This window comes from Haliotis rubra, unplaced genomic scaffold (assembly GCF_003918875.1).
Source record: "Haliotis rubra isolate DU_JTF1 unplaced genomic scaffold, ASM391887v1 Scf426, whole genome shotgun sequence".
Classification (NCBI taxonomy): domain Eukaryota; kingdom Metazoa; phylum Mollusca; class Gastropoda; order Lepetellida; family Haliotidae; genus Haliotis; species Haliotis rubra.
Genome location: NW_025767109.1, coordinates 139,282 through 164,415, shown reverse-complemented (window position 1 = coordinate 164,415; position 25,134 = coordinate 139,282). Strand labels below are relative to the sequence as shown.

The window sequence follows — 25,134 nt, the reverse complement described above, 5'->3', positions numbered from 1 at the left end:
AGAAATTACCAAAACGTACAGTTCTCTACACTGTTACTTCACAGGACCCTTCAAACTAATAATTAGGGGACCCGGGGGACTCCCATGTTTATGAATCGAGGTATACAACTCTGCACAGAAGATTTTCAACATTGTTAACAGCTTGCATCAATTGACCCCAGGTTACAACAACGAGGCACTGGACAGAAACCATCCACTTATTAACATATGTTTTGTTTGAAGAGAAATGGTGACAAATAATCTCACATTAAGTTTGGTTCATTAGTAGCTTGATGATAGCACTTAATGAGCATGATGATAGTTTTCATGACAGCAATATCCTAAAAACCCAACTGGGCCAGACAACCCCGTGAAATACAACAAGATCTATGTCGGAGGCTCGGGAGACATGATGAACATTCTGGGGTTGTACGAAGAAACACAATCAGCAATGAAGAGTCAGACTCGCTTCAGCAATCCAGATTGGATGCACTGATTATGATTAGTTGTAAGAGAATACTACTGTTAGTTTTAGACTTCATACTTGTGCAGCCTCACTCAATACAGCAACCACACTACTGGGTTAGTTCACAGGAAAATATTACAATACGATTCTATGATAGACCAGTGGACATATTCAAGATGACAGATTAGTTTCAAGAATACAGTACATATTATCAAAATTTAGGAATAAAAAAAGACACCAACATACATAAGAAGTTGTTCACCACAGTTTTGAGTAAATTGTACCTGGTTGTTAACCAACTTTGGGGACTAAAAACTACAAACATAAAGAAGATGTTCCAGATTAGTATCAAGAAAAGAGTACATGGTACCTACTTTTAGATGAAGATGATATACATGACTAGTTTCAGGGAAACGGTACAACATAGACCTAAAAGTTTTTTATGTCTTTGATAGCGGTTGAAAGAGAAGGAAGAGTCGAGTGTTGGATTGGTGAGAATACATGGTTAATCCACAATCTTTCAGCTGGTTTACGTGATTAGTGTGTAACAATGTAAGCCCATTGGTCCATGAATTTGGGTACAACAGCAATCCGAAAGTTGGTATTTCAAAATTCACAATCTGTATACTATCTTCACACAATTCATCTAATTTCATCATTGAGCTTATCCACTGTATGAAATCTCCAGTCCATCGTAATGAAGAAATTCTCCACCATAACTTAACTTTGAGAGGAATGACACAACCCAAAAGATTGATGTCCAATGATGAAAATACAAAACAGCCGTGGAACCACTAGCTTTGCAAAATGCCTTAAATGAACCATGAACATGACATAGCCGAAGGACTTTACTCTATTGTCATAGTGCTTTGGGAAACATTTTAGGTTCTTTCAGAACATTGTGAGATTGCATTACACAGTGAAGGTTTATTAAATGAAGCCATGATTTGGAAGACCTACTCAAAGCTGATATTAAGAATGGTCAGACACAGTTCACTAGAAAGGTATTTAATAATACAGATCAGGCTTATGCCGTGACTTCCAAAACAAAGCTAGGTGGCGAGTGGGTCCTTGTTATGGATGATGGTCCACAATAGACAGGAGACTGATACAGAGAATAACCAAGGATGTGACCAGCAGAGAACACTGGGGATGAGTGAGTGAGTGAGTTTTAGGCCCTTTTTAGCAATATTCCAGCAATATCACAGCGGGGGACACCAGAAATGGGCTTCACACATTGTACCCATGCGGGGAATGGAACCCGAGACTTTGGGTTGATCAGCGATAACCACTAGGCTAGCCCTTCGCCCCTCACCAGGGACGGCTTTTACCCTACATGCAGAGTGAGTGAGTGAGTGAGTGAGTATGGTTTCCCCCCGCTTTTAGCAATATTCTAGCAATATCACAGCAGGGGACACCAGAAATGGGCTTCACACATTGTACCCATGTGGGGAATCGAACCCGAGTCTTTGGGATGTAGATGAATGCATTAACCACTAGGTTAGCCCATCGCCCCTCACTGGGGATGGCATTTATCCCCTAACATTTGGTCCTACAGGCAGAGTGAGTGAGTGAGTATGGTTTTTCGCCGCTTTTAGCAATATTCCAGCAATATCACGGCAGGGGACACCAGAAATAGGCTTCACACATTCCCTACATGCAGAAGACTGTTATCCCAGATGAACAGCATCATTCTTTGCATGGTGTTTTCTTCATGCATAAAGGTCCATATATTTGTGGGCTATAGTGTGACACTGAATGGTGACCTATCATTCAGACAACAAACTAGTGGTTTCAGGTAAATAGTTCACTGTGGTGCCATGCCTCATATCTTGGGGGTATAACACCGTGCTTAAACAAACTTACATCTCTCAGAACCACAAATTCTTCTTTCTGTTGGTGATACAGAAAATACAAAGCCAATAAAAAAGTGAAACAAACAAAAAAATCACACAAATCATAAAATTTAGAACATAAATTAAATGTTTCTGGTACAGTTCTAGTTCTGTAATCTAGTGGATTGTCTATACTTAAAATGATGCCAAGACATTTGTAAGTTATTGCGTCTTCATTATACAGAAGTATACTTTCTATTGTCAGCAGTTCAGAGAATTTATAACATTCCAGACAGAAGAAAAACACATGAAACAGAATTGGTACAATGGACAAGCCAGGAAATCTACATTCTATGTTAGCACAGTTAACTAATCGATCTTACAATCTAAATTAAGTTGACAGATTCACGACTAATCCAATGGCAAGGGCAAATTCAAGGTTAATTCAACTCAGTGGCCAAGGCAACGACTAGAGAATCTTACTACAGAGTTCAAAATTCTACAAGACAGAAAGAGAGCACTCTATTGCAAGGTCAAGGTCATGGGCACAATGAGACCTGGAGAGAAACTCATGGTCATCAGTACCAGAGCCTGAGAGAAAGGGAATTAAAGGGAGTGATATTTAAAAAGTCCTACATTTCGGGAAATGAATTTTGACCACACCACAATATAGACATGACAAGGTTCAATTTGACCCCAACCTTCCAAACACTTGTAACTTTTCTTTCAGCCATGTGGTAGTTGATGCCATTCATGATAATGAATGACTATCAATATGAACTAATGGAGGAATGAGACCTTATTATTTCAAGACTCAAAGAGAATGGATGATGACACCTTTCAACTAAAGGCTCAAGTGATTATCAGCCATGTTGTCTGAAGGCTATAATTACAATCCAATCCACCCGGTCATCTTACAGCCGGTACTGAACTAAGAATGTTTGCTACCATGGTTACACTTTATAAATTACGAAGTCATGACATCATTCTGTCGAGAGTCAAAGCACAAAGCCATATTTGGAGGGAAATGATGATGATGTGAAGGAATGAAATGGCTGTAGCTTGACCTACTGGTAATAATGTACGCTGGCAGCTTGGCTCCTATTACCAGCACTGACTGCTGTGACAAGCCATAAATGCAGACTAAATACGTGAATGAACTATGACACTAGTTTCTACGATTAAGCCTTGAAAGTTATATCGACCTTATACAAAGATCCTATAGATGTTTTTTACTTCTGTAATTTCACTAACCGTCCTGAGCTGTTCAATCTGCTCGATCTCCTCCAATCGTTGATCGTGTTGACGGCGAATTGTGAAGTTGGGGTCGGCATCCTTGTACTCTTCCAGCAACTTCATGGATGCCTGGGACAGCACTGAAGCCGGAAGAAACACAAAACATGCACAGAGGTGACTGTTCCTTGTCCGTCACAAGACAACAGTATGGAGACTTGAACAGGGATTGTAAGTTTCTGCTGATTTTATTACTCTCAATCACAGAACCACACAATGGAGTACATGCTATGACCACCATACAAATTAAGTAACATTTACAGAGTCTGCATGATTTCTCTGGTTGTACAAGATTTTCATTTTGTTTTACTGCAGCTCTCATCAATACTCCAGCTATATGAATGCAGTATGTATGTAATTGGGTCTGAGCCAGACAATCCTGTGATTGATATCATGAGCAACAACACCGGTTGTCTGTGTACAGTGACAAGCAATCAAGTCACCGAGTCCAACCACTTTATCCATATTAGCAGCGGCATATGTTGCCAGGCATCAAATCCAAAATCCCCACTGGGTCTAAGGAACACTGACTCAGTTATTTAGGACTGTTTGTTACAGAAGGCCTCTGACCCGTGAAGATGTGGGTTAGAGTTGGGTCTTCAGCAACCCATACTTGTCGTGAGAGGCGACTAAAGGGATCAGGTGGTCAGACTCGCTGACTTGGTTGACAGATGTCATCATATCCCAGTTGCACAGATTGAAGCTCATGCTGTTGATCACTGTATCGTCTGGTCCAGACTCGTTTATTTACAGACCGCCGCCATATAGCTAGAATATTGCTTAGTGTGGTGTTAAACAACCAGCTAACCAACAGAAGGCCTCTTAATCCAGACTTTTCTAAAAGCCTTGAATTCTAGACATCCAAATCAAACTACAAACCCTGTTCAATCATCCTGCCAAAGTTCATAAGGTGAATACGCCACAGCTATTATTATCTCATGCTAATCAACATGACGGGAAACAGAGTCGTCATTAGGTCAGGAAATATATTTCAAAAGAATACATGAAAACTTAAAATCATGCCAAATAAAGTGTGTTTATGAATTTAATGAATTGTTAAGTATTTATTGTGAAACAAGATTTAAAAAGATTATATAAATTACAAAAGAATATGGTGTACATCACCATAACATATAATTCATGATATGTTAATATATTAAAGGTGATTTAAAGAGTTAGTACAGAATACATTGGGTACAAAATCTGTTATGATGAATGACTGACCATGATCGTAGCAACAAATATCAACATGCCCTAAACATTACAAATCATTTTGATTCAGCACATAGAAGTCTACAACCTGCCGGCCCCAGAACTCTTGACCCAGTTTTCATGAAGGAAATGGACATCTTAGAAACAAGATAATATCACCCCCACTCCACCCAGTAAATCTTATCTTTGTTAATAACCCTTCAACACCAATTATAAGAAATGGACATCTCTGAAATGTATGTTTACCCCCTTCACTCCACATCCAGTCACACCCAGTCACATGAACCCTTTCATGACCAAGAAATGGACATCTTAGAAACAAGATAATATCACCCCCACTCCACCCAGTCACCATTCATCACATCTCAACATGCCCTAAACATGACCCAAGAAATTTGACATCTTAGAAACAAGATAATATCACCCCTCCACCCAGTCACATGACATCTAACCCTTCATGAAAGAAATGGACATCTCAGAAACAAGATAATATCACCCCCACTCCACCCAAGTCACATGACATCTAACCCTTCATATCTTCCTCCCAGGTGAAAATGTAACAATGTGAGACAACACTGTACTGAGTATGGTGTCTGTTGCTTTTAGCAATATTCTAGTGATATCATGGCGGAGGATATAAGAAAAGGGCTTCACACATTGTAACCATGTAGGGGATAAAACCTGGGCCTACAGAATACAAAAACCCTTCTCGCTCAGTCACTCCCTATCTTACAGGATTGTGACAGTGTGATGTTGATTTGAGAGTTTCCCATTCACAAAGGAGGAACAATGGAAGGAAACGCCATACCCATTTTGTGATTCAACCTGGTTTCACCATGACAAACTGACACATTAACCACTGAGATACCTCAAATCTCAAAGGGGCGGTTGGGTAGCCTAATGGTTAAAGCGTTGGCTCGTCACGCCGAAGACCCGGGTTCGAATCCCCACATGGGTGCGATGTGTGAAGCCCATTTCTGGTGTCCCCCGCCGTGATGTTGCTGGAATATTGCTAAAAGCGGCGTAAAACCAAACTCAGTCAGTCAGTCAAATCTCAAAGTGTAAAGACAGAAGACTATTATTGCAACCAGACACATTAAACCATGGTCACTCGTATCTTGCAACATGCTGCAACCACTTGTGGGTAATGAGGGCTATAGACATGGTTATGGATATATAATGGGTGGTTAAAAAGGGTTGGCATTCTATGAATAATGCAAGGTCATTAAGACAACCAGAAATCTGTCATGCCGAGACACTGCAAAAAGCAAGACCAGGCTTAATCTACGGAACAGGAGAGTACATATAGTATATTTCAATCATTTATGATAATAATTATATAAGATGTTGTATTGATAACATATAATGAAACTGCATAAGTATCATTTAGTCTTACCTGTTCATCCAAGAATTAAGTCAGTATATATGTATCTAAACCTATCTGTAGATATTCAGTCTTAACTTCAATATATTCTTCTATACTGTGAATTCAAACAGTACCTCACTGTGTGGGTTTCACATGTACTTGTCTCAAAGTTAGTATTCCAAATCAAGGCATATAGTCTAATGTTTCATTAACAATTAATAAGCTTAAGGAGTCTTGTGCAACATCATTAGATGTCTTAATTTCGAATAATACCTCAAAATCTATTCATTGATAAAACCTTTCTGCAGAGTTAAAGCTTTCAAACTCTGTGAATATAAGAAAACAGACAGAAAGAGAGAGTCTGGTGGCATTCCCGTCTAACATTCATCCATGTGAGGTTCACTCAAAGATTGAAGCTAGTTGTCAGTAAAGTAGCAGCAGCAGGACAGAAGCAGTCAGCAGGACAGTAGGATCCACAACCCGGTGGTGCCTTATTGGCTGACATACCTGGTCCTGAGTGTGTGTCTCTGGATTTGGGGTGTCTGTCTGTTTGTCCATTCAGACACTTACCAGATCGCGTACCTCGTGTTGTGCCCACGTTTGTGTTGCGAGGTGTCATTGAGCGTTTCCGTTCCTCAACGTCACCTCTCTGTAACAGACAAATCAGTCTTATAATATCATTCTTACATAGTTAAGGATCAAATTCAGATGGATCGAATGTACACACATTAAACATTTTAGAGGCAGATTAATGGAGATTGTTTCAACTTCGATAATGAAACAATTTTAATGATTTGTACTCATATTTTACGCAGTGAAAAGATTCTAAAACTTTTACAGTGAACTTTTACATTCCAGCTGTGGCTACTGTTGCAGCATGGGCTATTTTTATTTAAAATTCTGAACAGTCAATAACCACATTTATACATTATTTATCATACCTTGTCCTTAACCGCATGAAAATGACAAATAATTGTGCAAATAATATCATATTAGACATGTTTTCCATAACAGTTGATAGTGGTGAGGCATGCAGTGATAGTAACACATTTAGACTTTACAATAGTAGTTGCTAGGAAACAGACTGAAAGGGGAGACAACTGTAACAACAGGATTCAAATGAACATGGAAATAAAGAGATGGTGATACTTTAACTAGAAACTGAAATCAGTACAAACTTGAAGACCAACAGTGAGTAAATGTGAAGTGGGAGAAGATGTAGAAAGGGAGGAAATAAGAAATCACTGGGCAGACGTCAGTTTGATTTATAAACAGCACAAGACCTCCCTTGCCAACAAGCTGATTCAATCCTTAATGTCTGAAAAAGATTCTCACAACCACCTCAGGTTCTGCCACTAGTTTCCAGTTTTATGATCTACAAAATGTCCCAATGAACAGACATATTTTCATTTTCATCCACAATAAGGACAGACACACGCTAGTGACAGATGACCAACTGAAATATTCTTCATACAAAACAACTCCAAAAACTTCTTTGTACTTACTCCAACAAATACATGTTCAGAATGACAAATGATCACAGTTGTTTAGAATATCCAACGTGGTAATATTCTTTTGAAATTTTGCAGAATCTATGCTATTCAACAAATGAAGCATATAGCTTTATGGAAGACAACTTCTTGTTTATTTCACAGAGAAATGTGATAAACACCACAATCTACTTACCTACATTAAGATTACAGCTAAGAAGGATCGCTATCTCAAAATATCAACAACGCCAGGCTACTGTCATAGTTTCTGAATAAAGTACTTCTGTGACACATATACGATTGAACCATGACATATTCAATGAATGGACAGATTTAATGCAGACATTAATTCTATTGACTTTATTCAAGGATTGGAAGTAAAAACATATTTCAAAGTATATCTATCACAACCCTAATCCTATGGATTTGGGATCCCAGGGTTAAAATGATATAGAAGGCCTGCGTAAAATTCTAGCCCATGTCTCCCAAACAGCCCCTGCCCTGTGAGTGCAGTGAGAGAGTGTGTACCGAGCGTGCTGCGGAAACCTTGGACACATAGTTATGCACCGCGTCTTTTTGGATGGTCTTCAGCTTGGAGTCCTCCAGCTTCTTCTTGAGGTTGTGGGACTCCTGGCTGTGCTGGTTCTTCATGGCCTGGTGCTTCTGCTTGAACTCTTCTTCCTGGAAAACATCACCATTGTGTGAAGATTGTATTTACAAGTGTTAATATCAGGTCAGCTGCATGACCAGGTAAGAATAGACTGAACAAATTGGCAAATGCATGATGTACATAAACTCTAGACCAAGTACTGCAGTCATCTTCAGGTTCTGGGAGTTATCTCCCTTTGGCCACCACACTGCAAATTAATATGCCAGGCTAAACTTCCTGGATCAACAGAAGCATTAGCTAACACTTGATTACATACGTTATTTATAGTTGAATCACATCTTTCATCAATGATGTTTACAGATATGTACAGCAAGTTTGTTTGAAGCACTCATGAAAATAGTTACTGGTTTAGCTGATTCGGTTTAATCTCTATATTTCATTTTGAAACTCATGCATATTTTTCATGTGGCCAAAAATGACTACTGGAAAGAAAATAGCGACTACAGACAGCATTTTGTCCAAACAGTGTTCATGGGTTACTAAGGTCATATATAATATTACAGACTACCTCCCTGGTTGTTGAACAGATGTAGCTATTTTCTTAGCCTATGTCATAAGGTATTAGGCGCATCAGTGACTGTCTATACATTGTACACAAATCAGTCCGAGGTACGGGAGACAACTCTGATTGCCTTGTTTACGTGGTTATTTTCAGGGTGCTTCACTTGTGCTGCAGCCTGTTCTCAATGGAATGTTTCAATGTCGATACTAAAAACTTATATATTATAGTTAATGTGCATCATCTTGGTATTTACAATTGACATATGAACATTGTGGAGAATTACATCATATTATATATTTCCATGTAAAACATTTCATATCAGTTTCTACTAAACTGATTTCCATGCTGCTGGAATAGAAGTATTATTCTCCCATGACTTCAGTAAATACTGGATTGTGACTGGTTAATTAAAGTCAAAATAGGTATATACTTATTATTATTCTTGTACTGTAAATGATGGACATCATATTTAAATGACTGTTTACTATCAGGTTGATTCACAAATATTGTAACAAAGGCTCTTGCCATTTAGACAAATGAAGGAGTGTATGTCTTCAAACTGAATTTTCTTATCCAACATGGAGTATTTTAACTCTTCTCATATTTGCTTAGATTTACCACCATGCAGTCATTATTTGTGAATCTTCATGGACCATGAAAACTTTCCCACTGTGCAGAAAAACGCAGAAAAGCGCACATTAATCGTGGAAATAGCAACATAAACACATTACCTCGCTACTGAAACAGTAAAAACTGCAACGAAAAACTATGAAACTGCAACATTTTCATAGTTTTCATAGTAATCAGCGAACTTTGACCTCTACTGCGCATGCGCATTACGATCCGGGCTTCTTTCCAATTTCCGAGCAACCGTGAATCGCCACGCGTAAAAAAGTATTAAATATGTCGAAATAATCGATGTCAATTGTTTCATTCGAATGGAAAGTAAACTAAATAAGTGTGCACACAAGTATCATGATGATAAATGCCAAATAACACAATAGAAATACTTAAAAAGGAATGTAACTTTTGTCCAAGCTGGAAAATGTCAACATGCGGTTGAGACTTCCTCTTCCATGTTCGCAGGCGCAAAATCGAAGTTGCGGGCTCCTCGTTTTATGATGCAGTGTTAGCGATTTAAAGTTGCTGTTTTCACTGTTTCAGTAGCGAGGTATTATGTTTATGTTGCTATTTCCATGATTAATGTGGGCTTTTCTGCGTTTTTCTGCACAGTGGGAAAGTTTTCTTTGGTAGGCCTGATTCATTGCTAGTGGATCATTCATTGTTTAATTCCAGTCATGTAAGGATTAAACCTCCAGTATGGACTTTCTCCAACTTACAGACGTGTTGTGATTCCTCTTAGTGGTACCCTGTAACCTTGACCCTGAAGTCGTCCCACCAGCACGGGTAGTTCCACGGCCGGGAGTTGGACTGGCCACGCCCGTTCTGTCACTTGCTTTGGCACGTCGTACAACAGGGCTCTGGTGGGGAGTCGATTTGTCGGCCGATTCCCTCACTCTAGCGATAGAAGGGATGCCTGAGACAGGTCCCGTGGAGGGGCTCGAAGGGATGGAATTCTGGGAGCCCGAGGGGCTAGGGTTGGGAGATGGGATCGGTGTTGAGGAACTTGAGTTGTTGACGTTTTCGTCTACACCACTGTAAAAGAATATTGTCAAATTCATTTACAGTACTGGGCCCAAATTTTCAAAGCTCTCTTAACGCTAAGATAGTCATAGGTTGATGTTAATGTTAATGTATGGCACTTACAACTATCTTAGCGCTAAGAGAAATTTGAAAATCTAGGCCCGTATATTATTTGAGAAACATGAAAGACACAGATTGGTTAACAGCAAACACTGAAACACAGATATGAACCTGTGAACACATGGTCATCCCCACTTCAATACCATCACTCACTTGCGGTTGATGTAGTTGAGGTTCTCAACATGTGAGTTCTGGTTACCCTGGAGACGTCGGGCTGCGGTGTCTGATGTTGTACGACGATACTGTGTGTTGTTATGCGCTTTCCGGTCCTCTTTAAAGCTGGACGATGAACTTAGAGGCTGTTTCCTGCAATACATTAACACCGCAAATGTACAAACTATAACCTTATCAATACAAATATTGAAGAATCCACATTACCAATCAAACTTTTCTCAAAGGAAACATACGATTCAATATCTTAACACAATTTGTAGTTCTGGTGTTTGTTAATCAAAGAGTAAAATGTTCAAATGCAAGTACTTTAACAGAGCATAAGAGTTTTCAACATGAATGTAACCTATAAAGTTCAAGACAGAATGAGACTGGATATTAGAAGTCTTCGGTATGAATGAGGTGAAACAATTTACTTTTACACTAAACATACTGGGTACAGAGTTGACATAAAAGTTTAAAAACCTTTGTTGCTTAACTGAATGTCTTCAAAATACCTTGAAAGTTATAGACAACAGAAGTAGAGAGAAATGGATGTACAGCAGAATATGATCACTCATAAAAAGTGATCTTTATATGAATTACAGAATGATATGAGGAAGATATATATAAGCATGCAAAGTGATGGTTTCTTGGCTGGTCTTTTTTCAACTGCATACACTATCAGTCATTAACAAGTAGAAATTAAACCTTATGGTATCCATAGCAGCATGTATCATAAGTATTGAGACTGACTGACTGAGTTTAGTTTTACGCCGCTTTTAGCAATATTCCAGCAATATCACGGCAGGGGACACCAGAAATGGGCTTCACACATTGTGCCCATGTGGGGAATCGAACCCGGGTCTTCGACGTGACGAGCCAACGCTTTAACCACTAGGCTACCCCACCACCCCCATAAGTATTGAGAAGATCTGAGTTATTACTGATGTATCATTATCATCTGAAGAGAATAAAAATTCAGAACAATATTTTGGTTTGATTATACTTGCAGTACACTGGAAAATATGTTATTCTTAGAAACTTGTATATTACAGTGTGTATATTACAGAAACAAGCACCTGTCTGTGTCTGAATGAGAGGGACATAGGTGGAAAAGGACGTGTGTTGAATGTCATCATTTTGACAGTGGACTACATGTGAATGATAAAACAAAGTCTCAAAGATGTCTGAATGAGAGGGACATAGGTGGAAAAGGACGTGCGTTGAATGTCATAATTTTGACAGTGGACTACATGTGAATGATAAAACAAAGTCTCAAAGAGTGTGATCGACTGAATGAAAAGACAGATATCTACATCCTATCTGGGTTCATCTTAATTTGGATGTTCGTAAAGAGATGTACCAACATGCATGCAAGATGACCTATAAATTTCATGCAATACACTTTTTATAATTCTTGATTTATTATTTTAATGATTACATAATATATATGATAATTGATTGTGAAAAGCCTTGATTCCTGCAAAAAATGGCAATGATTTCAAACCACCTACACACAGTGAAATTATCTGAAAACAAAGCAAAGGCCCAACTCCTTCACAACTACCTGACCAATCACAATGTGTCAAGGTATGATTTATTAAGCTACAAGCAGGACATTGTCTGGAACCTGCGTAGGGCTATATACAGCAATGCTGTATTACGAGTTTCGGAACATACTTGCATTTACATTAAGCTTAAATAATTATGACAGTTTAGAGCAAGGTAAGCCTTATTAAAATCCAAATGCTTCATGAAAGACAGGAAATTTAGCATAATGTCTTCTATTTTGCACACACAAAGTTTGTTCCCAGATGCAGGTTGACCTTAAACCCAACAAGTATCTAGACTACTTCAACACCCACTAGATATTCATAATTGCTACATGCTCCTTTACCATGAGGCTGTCAGGAATAAACATACTTAACCCTTTCAGGTGGACTGTAGCACTGTCACCATTTGGTGAAAGGGTTAAATATCTTACTCAAGACAATATGTTTCCAATATGCCAAACTTCCCCTTTTCTAGACTGGGCAAGACTTGTTGTAAGACCAGTAGTATGAAACACATCTATCATGATCTGGTTCTTTCCAAACATACATGCTAGTTTATTTGTTTTTGTTTTAATAATTGGTCATTATGATTTATCACAGCCAATACAGTTAAATGCTTGACCCAAAACAAACAGAAAAGAGAGGCAGAGAAAATAAATCTTTGTTTTCCTTCATAGGTTTATACCCAAAAATATTGTTCATTTCTGAATTTTATTTGACTAGATCTTCAGGTACAAATCTTTTTATAGATCATGTGTTATGTAAAACTTCAAATAAAGGTCAATCCACAGAAACATAAAAAGACGAAGACAATATAATATATATACATAAAAATCAAACAAGCATCTTTGTTTGGAAAAGTACCAACACTTCTAAAAACAAAATGGGAACAATATGAAAATACACAATGTTAAGTTGACAAGAGCATGATTATTACGACAGAAGCACACACAGATACAAATTGGGAAAGCATGCTACACTACACTGGCTGGTGATGTGTTGCCACTGACCTATAACCATAGTCTGAGATGTAGAAGCTATGGTCGTTATATTCATAGCTACCGTAATCATACGTTCTACCATAGTAGTCTTCATGCAACGTGGCTGGGTAGCCCAAGCTGAAATAAAAAGGTCCATGCAATCTCAGGTTGAACACTGGTAACAGGCTGTAACGTTGCATGGGCAAGAAAGTCAGAAGAAGAAGGTGTTAGAGATAGAGTGTCACACTGAAGCAAGAAGCAAAGGTTGGTTGGTTGTGTAATGCTGCACTAAGCAATATTACAGCTATATGGCGGCAGTCTAAAAATAATCGAGTCTGGACCAAACAATCCAGTGATCAAAATCATGAGCATCGTTCTATGCAATTGGTATACGATGACATATGTTAACCAAGTCAGCGAGCCTGACCACCCGATCCCGTTAGTCACCTCTTACGACAAGCATCGGTTACTGAAGACCAAATCTAACCCACATCTTCACGGATTGGTGTGATCATAGACAACTGCCCCAGAGACATAGTGTTACAGTGAAGCAAGAAGGAAGGAATCAGGTGCTATAGGTAATTACATCCAGGTTCATTTCCCCAAAGAGATCTTAGCTTTAAGGCTATCTTATCTAAAACACATTAACACAGACAGTGTTAGGCTCGAGATCATTATGAAAATGGCTCCCTAGTCCTGTTTGACACTGACCACTTAAACGCTATGCCAAACAGTTGATGGGGAAACATTATGTCTACCATGATGCACTCACAGTGCCATGACTCAAAATGAGGACACAATGTTAAACAACTTGTGGACCTCTCAATGTCAATTAGAAAAAAAACATTCTTTTAATCTCTACTATCTGTCTCCAATATCGGAAGCTGAGGTTTCTGCTGTGTGACTAGACATTATTACTACTGTGGTGGTCTGCTTTAATGAGGATCGTAATCCTGTATTTCTTGTCACATGATATAATACTTTAATGCTGAAATCCATTGTCATCATGTGTAAGAACATACAGTGGTTTTCAAAACAAGAACATATTTCGTGGGTTTAGTTCTCAGATGCTGCACAAAATGACAATGGTTGTACCATAAAAATACAGAAGATCTCATCTCTCTCCTTATGTCACACGTTCAAACAAGACAATGATCAAACATCACTTTCCTAATTAAACTAGTCCCATCTTTCAACATGCAGATTTCACGAAAAAGCACATACTGCAAAAAAGCAAACTATGTCGGCCTAAAATGCATAACTCCACAACCATATCTCGACCCTTGTATAAGCAGCTTCAAGACAGATAGCATAATCTCCTTAGCATTTAAGCAACTCACCTATCATAAAATTGCAGAGAAACATCACGATTACTCCAAATCAAGCCTATCTATCCATTCAGGAAAAACCTGCACGTATATCTGCTCTAGCAATACCTGTGATATACTACGCCGCTAGTTTCTGCATATCTCAATGTGATTGGTCCTAGCTTCCGCCCTGGGATAACTTGACGCCACATCCCTACATAACAAACACCTGCCCAAATAACTGGTCCAAGAAAACGAGATCCAGTTCCGGGCTAAAAATACAACCTACTTTTACCAATTCCTTTCTGTCAGTGTCATAACAAGACTGATCCAAACATCATAACTGCACCACAAAGAACGCTGCCCATAAACATGCTAAGCATTACTTTAACAGGTGCTTGTTAACTTGAAAGACAGGATGGCTGTGCTATCCATCCCCTCCTTATTTTAGATACAGCCTAGTGCATGAGTCATGCATCTAAACACAGTTTCTCCTCCTCCTCAACAACAACAACGATGTTGCTGCTGCTGCTGCTGTAAATAGTCCATGTCACTTCACAGTCTCAGTGGCCAGGTTATTGGGGTGGGCTTTGAAGTTATATAATTCTTTGTTGGTGGAACAGGATTTGAAACAACTGTAAAAACATAAGCAGACCAAGAAAACATCTGTTTTTCTACTTAAACATGTAATTATTCTGTTCCTTTCTGACTGCACTGACAATTAGTGAGTCTCAGTATTGAACAATACATTCAGACATAAACCAGTCACAGAGCATGTGTGACACCTTTGCTCCCAGAAATCTGCATATTTGAAAACCTTCTTGTTTCATGCTATGAGTCATCATCTCCTTCTAAAGTTCTCCTTAACTTTCAGCTGTCTTGAAGGTTTTTATTCATATGTTGATTATATAAGGATGTCATGGCAACAAGGAGGCCTGGCAGAGCAATTTAACACAGACCGAACTACTGGTGAATATTGTTGTTGAGGCTCCTTCTCCTTTACATGTTGTGTAAAATATGAGTAATGTTTAAGTTGCAGATCGGCATGGTTGCTGGGGTGGGGGAAATGCCCGGAGTTGGGGAGACACCCAATTATTATAATGTGTGATCTGTTTGTAAATGTCATATGTTATGACTGACTGACTGAGTTTAGTTTTACGCCGCTTTTAGCAATATTCCAGCAATATCACGGCGGGGGACACCAGAAATGGGCTTAACACATTGTGCCCATGTGGGGAATCGAACCCGGGCCTTCGGCGTGACGAGCCAACGCTTTAACCACTAGGCTACCCCACCGCCCCCATATGTTATGAAAAGAAACTAGGTGGTGTGTGGTGGTGTGTGGTGTGTGTGTGGTGTGGTGTGGGTGGAACAGCCAATTATTATGGCTTGTGGTCAGTTTGTAAGTGGCACAGTGAAATAAGGGACAATAACGACAAAATGTTAAGAAACTGGGCACGTGGGGTGGGAGGGACCAGATCCAATTTGTCATGTTAGATTTTCCAGGTGTGCCATGAATGTTTAGGTATTCAGGAGACAGGCAGAGGGTTGTAAACCCCAATCATCATTGAATATCAACCTTTAAACCCAGTAATGTTTGAATTCATATAAACACCAATATGTTAATATTCATTATTAAAAGTATTTCAAATATATATAAATCTCTTTGTCATTTCTTATCAAACATAAAACCATGCTTCTACTATTCCCTTCAGCATCAAAAAGCCAATTCAGCGCAGATACCCAACACAACCAGGTGAAATTCTCCTGCTTGTTGATCTCTGTGAAAGCTTAATATAGCTTGGGTGGTGCCAAGAATGTCAAATGAAATGCACATGAGGGAAAGTTATCACCGGGTTTGGTAAGAACCTCCACACACCATGCTGTGATCAGTGAGTGAGTGAGTTTAGTTTTACGCCGCTTTAGCAACACTCCAGCAATATCATGGCGATGGAAACCAGATAAGGGCTTCAGACTTTGTACCCATGTTGGGAATCAAACCCTGGTCTTTGGTTTGACAAGCAAACGCTTTAACCCCCCCCCCCTTGTGATCAGTGATTACAGGAAATAACAATATATCTGGTATTCTAGTCTGGCATCTAAACTGCAAAACACATTTGAACATAACTAAATTTAATCATAACACAAGATATGCCAACACCTGTTTATTTATTATGTACATAAAATAATATAAAAGTTTCTTTCAGAATCATCTTCAGTGGATCCTAAAAATCAGTGTCCACAGAAGGACTTGACTCCAGTGTCATTAACTGAAGGGACATTTAATATCTTTCAATTTATGAAAATATGTCATAGTGAGCAAGTTCATGTGTGCTAGATTTACACAAGTGTGAAACATGACCATAGTTGGATTTTGAATTTATAGGTTTGCTCCCATACTAAGTTAATATTAGAAGAGGCCATATTTTTCTGAAAATTGAACAATAGGCTTTTGACATGGGACTCAATGACAGTCATGCTTATTCCAATACTGATAGACTTCGACAAATCTGACCACTGACATGGACCCACTGACAGTCATGCTTATTCCAATACTGATAGACTTCGACAAATCTGACCACTGACATGGACCCACTGACAGTCATGCTTATTCCAATAGTGATAGACTTCGACAAATCTGACCACTGACATGGACCCATTGACAGTCATGCTTATTCCAATACTGATAGACCTCGACAAATCTGACCACTGACATGGACCCACTGACAGTCATGCTTATTCCAATACTGATAGACCTCGACAAATCTGACCATTGACATGGATCCATGGACAGTCATGCTTATTCCAATACTGATAAATCTGATTTTTTAATCTTGACCAGGAGATCCTGACTCAACTAAGGGACATAACTCACACACTGGGGTGTGATGCCTCAACCACTAACAGAGTGAGTGAGTATGGTCTCACACTGCTTTCAGCAATATTACAGCAATATCACAGCAAGGGACATCAGAAATGGGCTTCACACATTGTACCCATGTGGGGAATTGAACCCAGGTCTTCGGCGTGAAGAGCAGCAGCTTTAACCATTAGGCTTCCCACTGCCCCTCAACCACTGACTGACTTCCAGCCAATATAGACTACAGCTATTTCAGTCAGTGTCATCCTAGTACTGCTCTTAACAGATGTACTCCTCGTTGCTTTCCATCATACCTGACTCACACAAGAGATCTACACTTAGCTACCTCTGTCATGAAGCTTCGTATGTGGGATGGTGATTATACCCAATGACCTTTCAGATAAGTCAAGGCTGATAAGTACAATTCACCTGATGATTTTTGTCATTTGTATTGTATATGATGGAGTGAGTGAGTGAGTTTAGTTTTATGCTGCTTTTAGCAATATAACAGCAGTATCACAGCACAGGACACCAGAAATGGGCTTCATACATTGTACCCATGTGTGGAATCGAGGTCGGGTGTGATTAGCGAATGCTTTGACCACTAGGCTACCCCACAGCCCCTGTATATGATGAACCTTGGCATCACAGGTTGTAGTTCCATAGTTGATCAGTGTAGGAGATCTAGTTTATTCCTTACTTTTGTTCGTGTACATGTTATTTTGTTTCACTTGGACTTGGAATATATTTTGTATATTTGTAAGCATTGTTTATCCCCACTCGCCTACTCCATCAAAATCTGAAGAAACACAACCTTCCTTATCAAAACCCCCCCTCGGAATCCTTAACGTCTCTTTAGGTCAGACATATATCTTCAATGGCTTATCAAACTCAGGAAGTACACTAATCACAAACCACACATGAAATGGGGAATATTAGGAAAAGCATTTGTAAAAGTAAGGACAAATTATTCATGGGCAACGATTATATACATAATTTATAGACCCAAGAAGATCAGGGTCAGGATTGGTCTTCAGCAACCCATGGCTGTCGTAAGAAGCTAACAGGAACGGGTGGTCAGGCTCGCTGACTTGGTTGACACATGTCATCGTATCTGAATTGTTTTGATTGTGGCTCATGCTGTTGATCACTGGATTGACTGGTTCAGAATTGACTACAGTCGAACCCCAATGTCTCGAACTCGGTTGAGACCAATTCTCAGTTGTGTCAAACTTATCTCTCAGTCCCTGTAGATTTCCTTATATTTATCATTATTTCTATGCTGACGGATGTGTCGAACACTTGGTTAAGTCAAACTGTTCCCTTGGTCGTGACAAGTTCGACACAACGGGTTTTGACTGTATTTACAGACTGCCGCCACATAGCTGGAATATTGCTGAGTGTGGCGTTAAACAACAGACAAACCAAACCTATTATCTTTTACCAGTATGTTCTTTCAGTATTAATTTTCAAACTGTGTTATCTGCACACTAAAAGTCTAAGAAATACTATACAGTTACAATAAAGTTAGACCAAGGTTATAGTACAAATATGTTCAATGTTAACTATTAACTATTACACAAATACTATCAAGTCCGGGACAGAATAGGTCCCAGTGCTTGCTGCAGGTAGCTTCATATGATGAACAGGTTGTTACAATTTGAGACAGAAATGATTAGGTCATCATGACCTGACAGCATGTTCACCCTATCCATCACTGGTTTGCCTGGTCCCTATATGACTATTTACAGACCACCATGATATAGACTATTGCTGCAGACATCATAGCAAACATTCCTCCATACACACAATCCACCCTCAGATATATCAGTCAGTAGATGTAGGCTGAGTTTCAGCACACGGTGCCAGACTTGCACCTGTGTGTGGTACCCACACCTCTGCCCTTCTGTACACAGGCAGGAGATAAGGTCAGGCATTGTTTAAGATTGGGTCGAATACTTTCCTCACATGTTGTAAATATTCTCGACTACCCCAATACCCAACACTGACTTGAAAGAGTGAGTGAGTGAGTGGAGTGAGTGAGTGAGTGAGTGAGTGAGTGAGTGAGTGAGTGAGTGAGTGAGTGAGTGAGTGAGTGAGTGAGTGAGTGAGTGAGTGAGATTTGATTCCACTGTCAGCAATATTCCACCAACTGAAACATGTTGTGCCCAGGTTGGGAATCAAACCTGTTCTTTCAGTATTATTTGCTATAACCACTCTGCAACTGTCTGCCTCTTAAATGATACAGTGACCTGTCAGTTTATATCTTCTCTGAACAGTTTGGGCCATAAACTGAACATTAATTATACTGTATGTTTAACTGAGGTCCATACCAAAATTATTTATGATTTGCATTAAACATGTAAACAGTTTCTATTATTTTCTAAATCCCCTGCAATATTTTGTGTCCATGTTCGATGAAAAATCCTTTAACCCCTGTGGTGCCAACACTGAGAATACTTCAAACGTAAATACTGCTGCAACTGGATGACAGAGATTTCTTGGTACACCGGTGAAATTCACCAGGAAAACCATTGCAAACATACCCTCAAGAAAGTGATAGTGAGAGAGCAAGACGTAAGATACATATTTTGCCTCAAGCCAAGCAAAACACTACAAGATGTCTACATATCTATGTGATAGCAGAAGCAGCAAGGCATTGTCTGGCACTGCGGAGATCCTGTGGACCACAGATCAGGCTGTACTAAAAGCAAACTGCACTGACAACAACCTGTAAACCCTCCACCTCGACATGAACTCTCCTGTCACAACCTGTTGCCCCTTCACCTCAATATAGACTTTCCGGTCACAACCTGCTGCTCCTTCACCATAACACTGACTCATCAAGTGCTCAAAATGTTTGTCTGATATACAGAATCTCTAGGCTGCATCAAAGGTGTGTAATTTGATACAAAGGTATAATTTATCAAAGTATAAGGGGATTAAAATAATGGAAGGGGAGGACAATAAATCTATCACAATTCTTTCTGACTGGGAATACAATTTCATCTTAATTATTAAGCGCCTAGTGAGATCCCGAGGTGATTCTGGATATCAGACTTGCACTAACCATTGATTTTCTACCATAGTATACCTGGCAATGTTATCTACTGTACTCCGCCGTGACGTCACTCTAGCCCTGATGAGAAACATGGCAACTTGAGTGACACGGAGAAGCAAGAGAGAGACAGACCATCATGCAACTGTCAGCTCAGTGAGGGTTAATGTGCTTCATACATTTCTGTTAACCCCTTGAGTGTTTGGGTATTTCAAAATGTTCATTACCTTGCAACAAATAGTGTAACAGCCACTAATATCAGTAACTAAAACAAACACCATTTCAAACACTCAAGGGGCAGCAGCAGATATTTGATCAAATTACATTCAGTTTCAAGAGTGCTGTGTTAGTGGGTTAATTGTTGTATTACTGTTAATATAAAGAAAGTTCACAGAAAATAATATCAAACATTACACACGGGATTCATGCCACCTGTTTCAGTTCTGTACTAATTCATGGTAAATGACTGTCAGTGTCCCAACCAGGTCGGGCGGTGGGTGTGTCTTATTGTATACATAAGACTCAATAATTGAGAAACACAAAGAGAACACAAATACAAATAAAACAGTATGATCACACAGATAAATTAAGTAATGTGTATTGTTAATGGTGGTGAATAGTAATTTCTGAGTATTGTTCCACACCATAATATTATGGCCACTTATATAGCTCTAACTCCACGCTTCAGGGACATGCTCTATGCACATAAAACATGGACATTATTACCCTGGATAATCCAAGCTGCCTGTAAGGTGCTAGAAGGTTAACAGTCATATTACTCATCCCACTGGGTACCCATTTTCCGCTGGGTGAACAGAGGCAATTTTGAACAAACTCACTTGCCTAAGGCGAAACCACATGTGTACTCTCCTACCTGGGTGAACAAACTCACTTGCCTAAGGCGAGACCACATGTGTACTCTCTGACCTGGGTGAACAAACTCACTTCCCGAAGGTGAGACCACAAGTGTACTCTCCTACCTGGGTGAACAAACTCACTTCCCTAAGGCGAGACCACATGTGTACTCTCCTACCTGGGTGAACAAACTCACTTCCCTAAGGCGAGACCACATGTGTACTCTCCTACCTGGGTGAACAAACTCACTTCCCTAAGGCGAGACCACATGTGTACTCTCCTACCTGGGTGAACAAACTCACTTGCCTAAGGCGAGACCACATGTGTACTCTCTGACCTGGGTGAACAAACTCACTTCCCTAAGGCGAGACCACATGTGTACTCTCCTACCTGGGTGAACAAACTCACTTCCCTAAGGTGAGACCACATGTGTACTCTCCTACCTGGGTGAACAAACTCACTTCCCTAAGGTGAGACCACATGTGTACTCTCCTACCTGGGTGGACAAACTCACTTCCCTAAGGTGAGACCACATGTGTACTCTCCTACCTGGGGAACAAACTCACTTCCCTAAGGTGAGACCACATGTGTACTCTCCTACCTGGGTGAACAAACTCACTTCCCTAAGGTGAGACCACATGTGTACTCTCCTACCTGGGTGAGACACTGACAGCTCCAGAAGTGGCAAACAATGGAAATCATCAAGACTTTCATTTGTGCATTATGCAGCAGTCAAACCTTGGATCTAACTTTAGTCAAGGTATCCTCAGATGTCACAAGGTAAAGAAACCTAAGATAAACCTATTGGCATAACCAGATGCCATGACAGCATCATCGGGAGGAGAGCAAGAGGGAATCAAAGTCAGATGTTCAGCTCTTTCTTAATAGGTTTCCGCAAGGCCCCATCAAAATGTATACATTGTCCGAATTACTGGCATAACCAGACGCGTTGACAGCATCATCAGGAGGAGAGCAAGAGGGAATCAAAGTCAGATGTTCAGCTCTTTCTCTAATAGGTTTCCGCAAGGCCCCATCAAAATGTATACATTGTCCGAATTATTGGGAGATCTTACCACAGAGTTTGATGCTGTCATAACCCCTGTACAAGGAATTACAGGATCTTAAGATAATGTACGTCCTTGTCGCACGTCTGGTGACATGTGTCAGTTGACTCTGACCGTTGCAATTCCTGAGAGGACCGGTCAAGGTTCAGCTTAAATTTCTTTACCAGTATCATGTTAGTTCACTTGCAAAAAGTGATCACTCTGCAAATCATAAGTCTCATACATGATCATGGACTGTCAAATGGCAAACCAATACAATCGCCTCTGGGCCGGTAATCTTTGATTCATAAGAACATGCATCTCCACTAAATTATCCCCAAAGCAAACAATAAAAGCTTCCAGACAATACATACTTGCTCTCTCCTTTGACTCTTCGAACACCTTCTGGCTTCCGCTGTTCTGCTTGCCGACTTTCCTCCCTCCTTTGTTGCTCTTCTCTCAATCGAGCCTCCTCCTTCATCCTCTCTTCTTCCTGTCTGAGAGCTTCCTCCTGGGCATGTGCTTCTTCCGCGAGGCGTGCTTCTTCTCTCTGTTGTTCTCGTTGTCGTTCTATCACTGCCCTCTGTTCCTCCTGTACTTTGATTGCAGCCCGTCTTCGCTCCTCTTTCTCATCGTTTTTCACCTCTTCTTCCTCCTGTTGACGCCGAATTTGTTCGGCAACTTTTTTCCGCCGTTCATAATCTGCTTTCTGTCTGATCAGCTCCTGAATGCAAAAAACATGTTTTGTGTTAATTTGAGACTCAATAATCTGGATTGGAATTCATTTATTTTATCATAAATTGTACAAATCTACTTCTCTGAAGATTAACAAATAGGAAAAACAAAATAATTCCAGTGAAAAATTCCCCCCACAATTGTCATTAATATCACATAATTCATTATAAGTACATTTACATGAAAACTAATTTCTTATACTGATTTTAACACACTCCAGAACAGTATCTAATGTAAAAGATTGGTTGGTTGGATTTGTTGTTTAATGCTGCCCTCAGCAATATTCTAGCTATATGGCGGCTTTCTGTAAATAATATAGACTGGACCAGACAATCCAGTGATTATATACAATGTCACCAAGTCAGCGATCCTGAAGACCCAATCACGTTTGTCGCCTCTTACGACAAGCATGGCTTGCTGACGACCAATTCTAACCTGGATATTCACGTGTCTTCAAAGGACAAGGACAAATAATGTAATGGTTTTCCTGTATTTATTTAAAAAAAACAATGATTTGGTCATGCCTTGTCAGTGAAGCTTGAAGCGGAAGCCTAGCTGATGCCGTGCTCTAAGCCACATACAAAACACCTGGGACTACACCTCCAGTGATTTCAACAACAATATTGTTTAACTGGACATGGAAACTTTCAAACTAGGAACTAACTGAATGTTCAGGTGTGGCCATCTTTAACTGGTTATGTGCCATATTTGTAAGTCAAACCAAATGTATGCAAAACCTAACGTCACCTAACCTTATCTGGCCACAGTATTGAGTGAGCGAGCAAATAAGTGAGTTTAGTTTTACGCCACTTTTAGCAATATTCCAGCAATATCACAGTGGCAGACACCAGAAAATGGGCTTCACACACTGTACCCATGTGGTAATCGAACTGGGTCTTCGGCATGACGGGTTAACACTTTAACCAGTGGGCTATCCCACCACCCCTATCTGCAGTAAAAGGTCACAATAAAAGGTCACACGTTTTGAAACTTAGTAAATAGTATCATGTATGCTACATTAGATTGTTTTATTGTTAAACAACTGGGAAACAGGAACATTTTCTTAAATGTGATTAGCTTTCATGACTAACAATGCTACCATTATATCACCTTGCTTGCAACAAATAGTAGATAACATGTTCCTTGTGATTTGAGTGAGTGAGTGGGTTAGAATTTAACGTCACATCAGCATTGTTTCAGCCATATAGCAACTCTAGTGCTTGAAATAACACAGTTCTCGGAGTGTCTTCACATTCTCGTATTTCTATATTTCTCCAGGGGCGGTGGGGTAGCCTAGTGGTTAAAGCGTTCGCTCGTCACGCCCAAGACCGGGTTCGATTCCCCACATGGGCAAAATGTGTGAAGCCCATTTCTGGTGTCCCCCGCTGTGATATTGCTGAAATATTGCTAAAAGCGGTGTAAAATCAAACTCACTCACTCACTCACTATATTTCTCCTGATGTTTATTCATACCAACAAATCTTGCTGGTCATCTACAGTTAGAAAACAAAGACCACAGAAGATGAAAACTGTTGGCTGGAACTAAGTGTGTCGTCATAATAATTTGAATAATTTATTCACAGACTATGTGAAGAATGGCATATGAATATATATGAAAGAATTACGAATTTAATCCTAATTCCAGTTTATGAAAAGCATTTGATATATCTTCACATAACTTCACATAACAAACTAACATCACTATCCATTTTTTCAAGAAACAAGAAACGTTTTTAAGTTAGCTTGATTAAAGAGCATAAGAAAAAAGCGGTGCTAATGTACATAATAAATGTAGAGTGCTGAGTGACAACTAATATTCAAAGCCTATCACAATATCACTGCAAACATTCAAAGCAACTAAAGTAGCTACCTACTAGAAGCAAGAAAATAAAAAGCAGAAAAAAAAAATCCCCAAATTCTTGATTGCTGTTAAACATCACATGAACACGATTCCAGGTCAACTTTATTGTTAGTCATCATTACAAAACAACATTTGTGGGTTATGTGCAAGTT

At 39.6% G+C, this 25,134-nt stretch overlaps 1 protein-coding gene across 11 annotated transcripts in view; it reads right to left on the bottom strand.

Annotated features, from left to right (window-relative positions):
* Positions 1 to 25,134, bottom strand: part of LOC124288818 (DISP complex protein LRCH3-like) — a 111,567-nt gene that overhangs the window by 21,106 nt on the left and 65,327 nt on the right. For 3 of the 11 annotated variants that reach the window (XM_046725366.1, XM_046725361.1, XM_046725372.1), the window contains 9 exons: positions 22,761 to 23,110; positions 20,525 to 20,569; positions 13,294 to 13,401; positions 10,731 to 10,883; positions 10,154 to 10,469; positions 8,170 to 8,322; positions 6,659 to 6,800; positions 3,535 to 3,656; positions 2,312 to 2,338 (listed from right to left, as the gene is read on the bottom strand). In XM_046725366.1, the coding sequence (XP_046581322.1) occupies positions 2,312 to 2,338; positions 3,535 to 3,656; positions 6,659 to 6,800; positions 8,170 to 8,322; positions 10,154 to 10,469; positions 10,731 to 10,883; positions 13,294 to 13,401; positions 20,525 to 20,569; positions 22,761 to 23,110 (1,416 nt within the window). The remainder of the gene's footprint in view (positions 1 to 2,311; positions 2,339 to 3,534; positions 3,657 to 6,658; positions 6,801 to 8,169; positions 8,323 to 10,153; positions 10,470 to 10,730; positions 10,884 to 13,293; positions 13,402 to 20,524; positions 20,570 to 22,760; positions 23,111 to 25,134) is intronic. The other 8 variants (XM_046725368.1, XM_046725362.1, XM_046725369.1 and 5 more) reach the window with 7 other exon arrangements.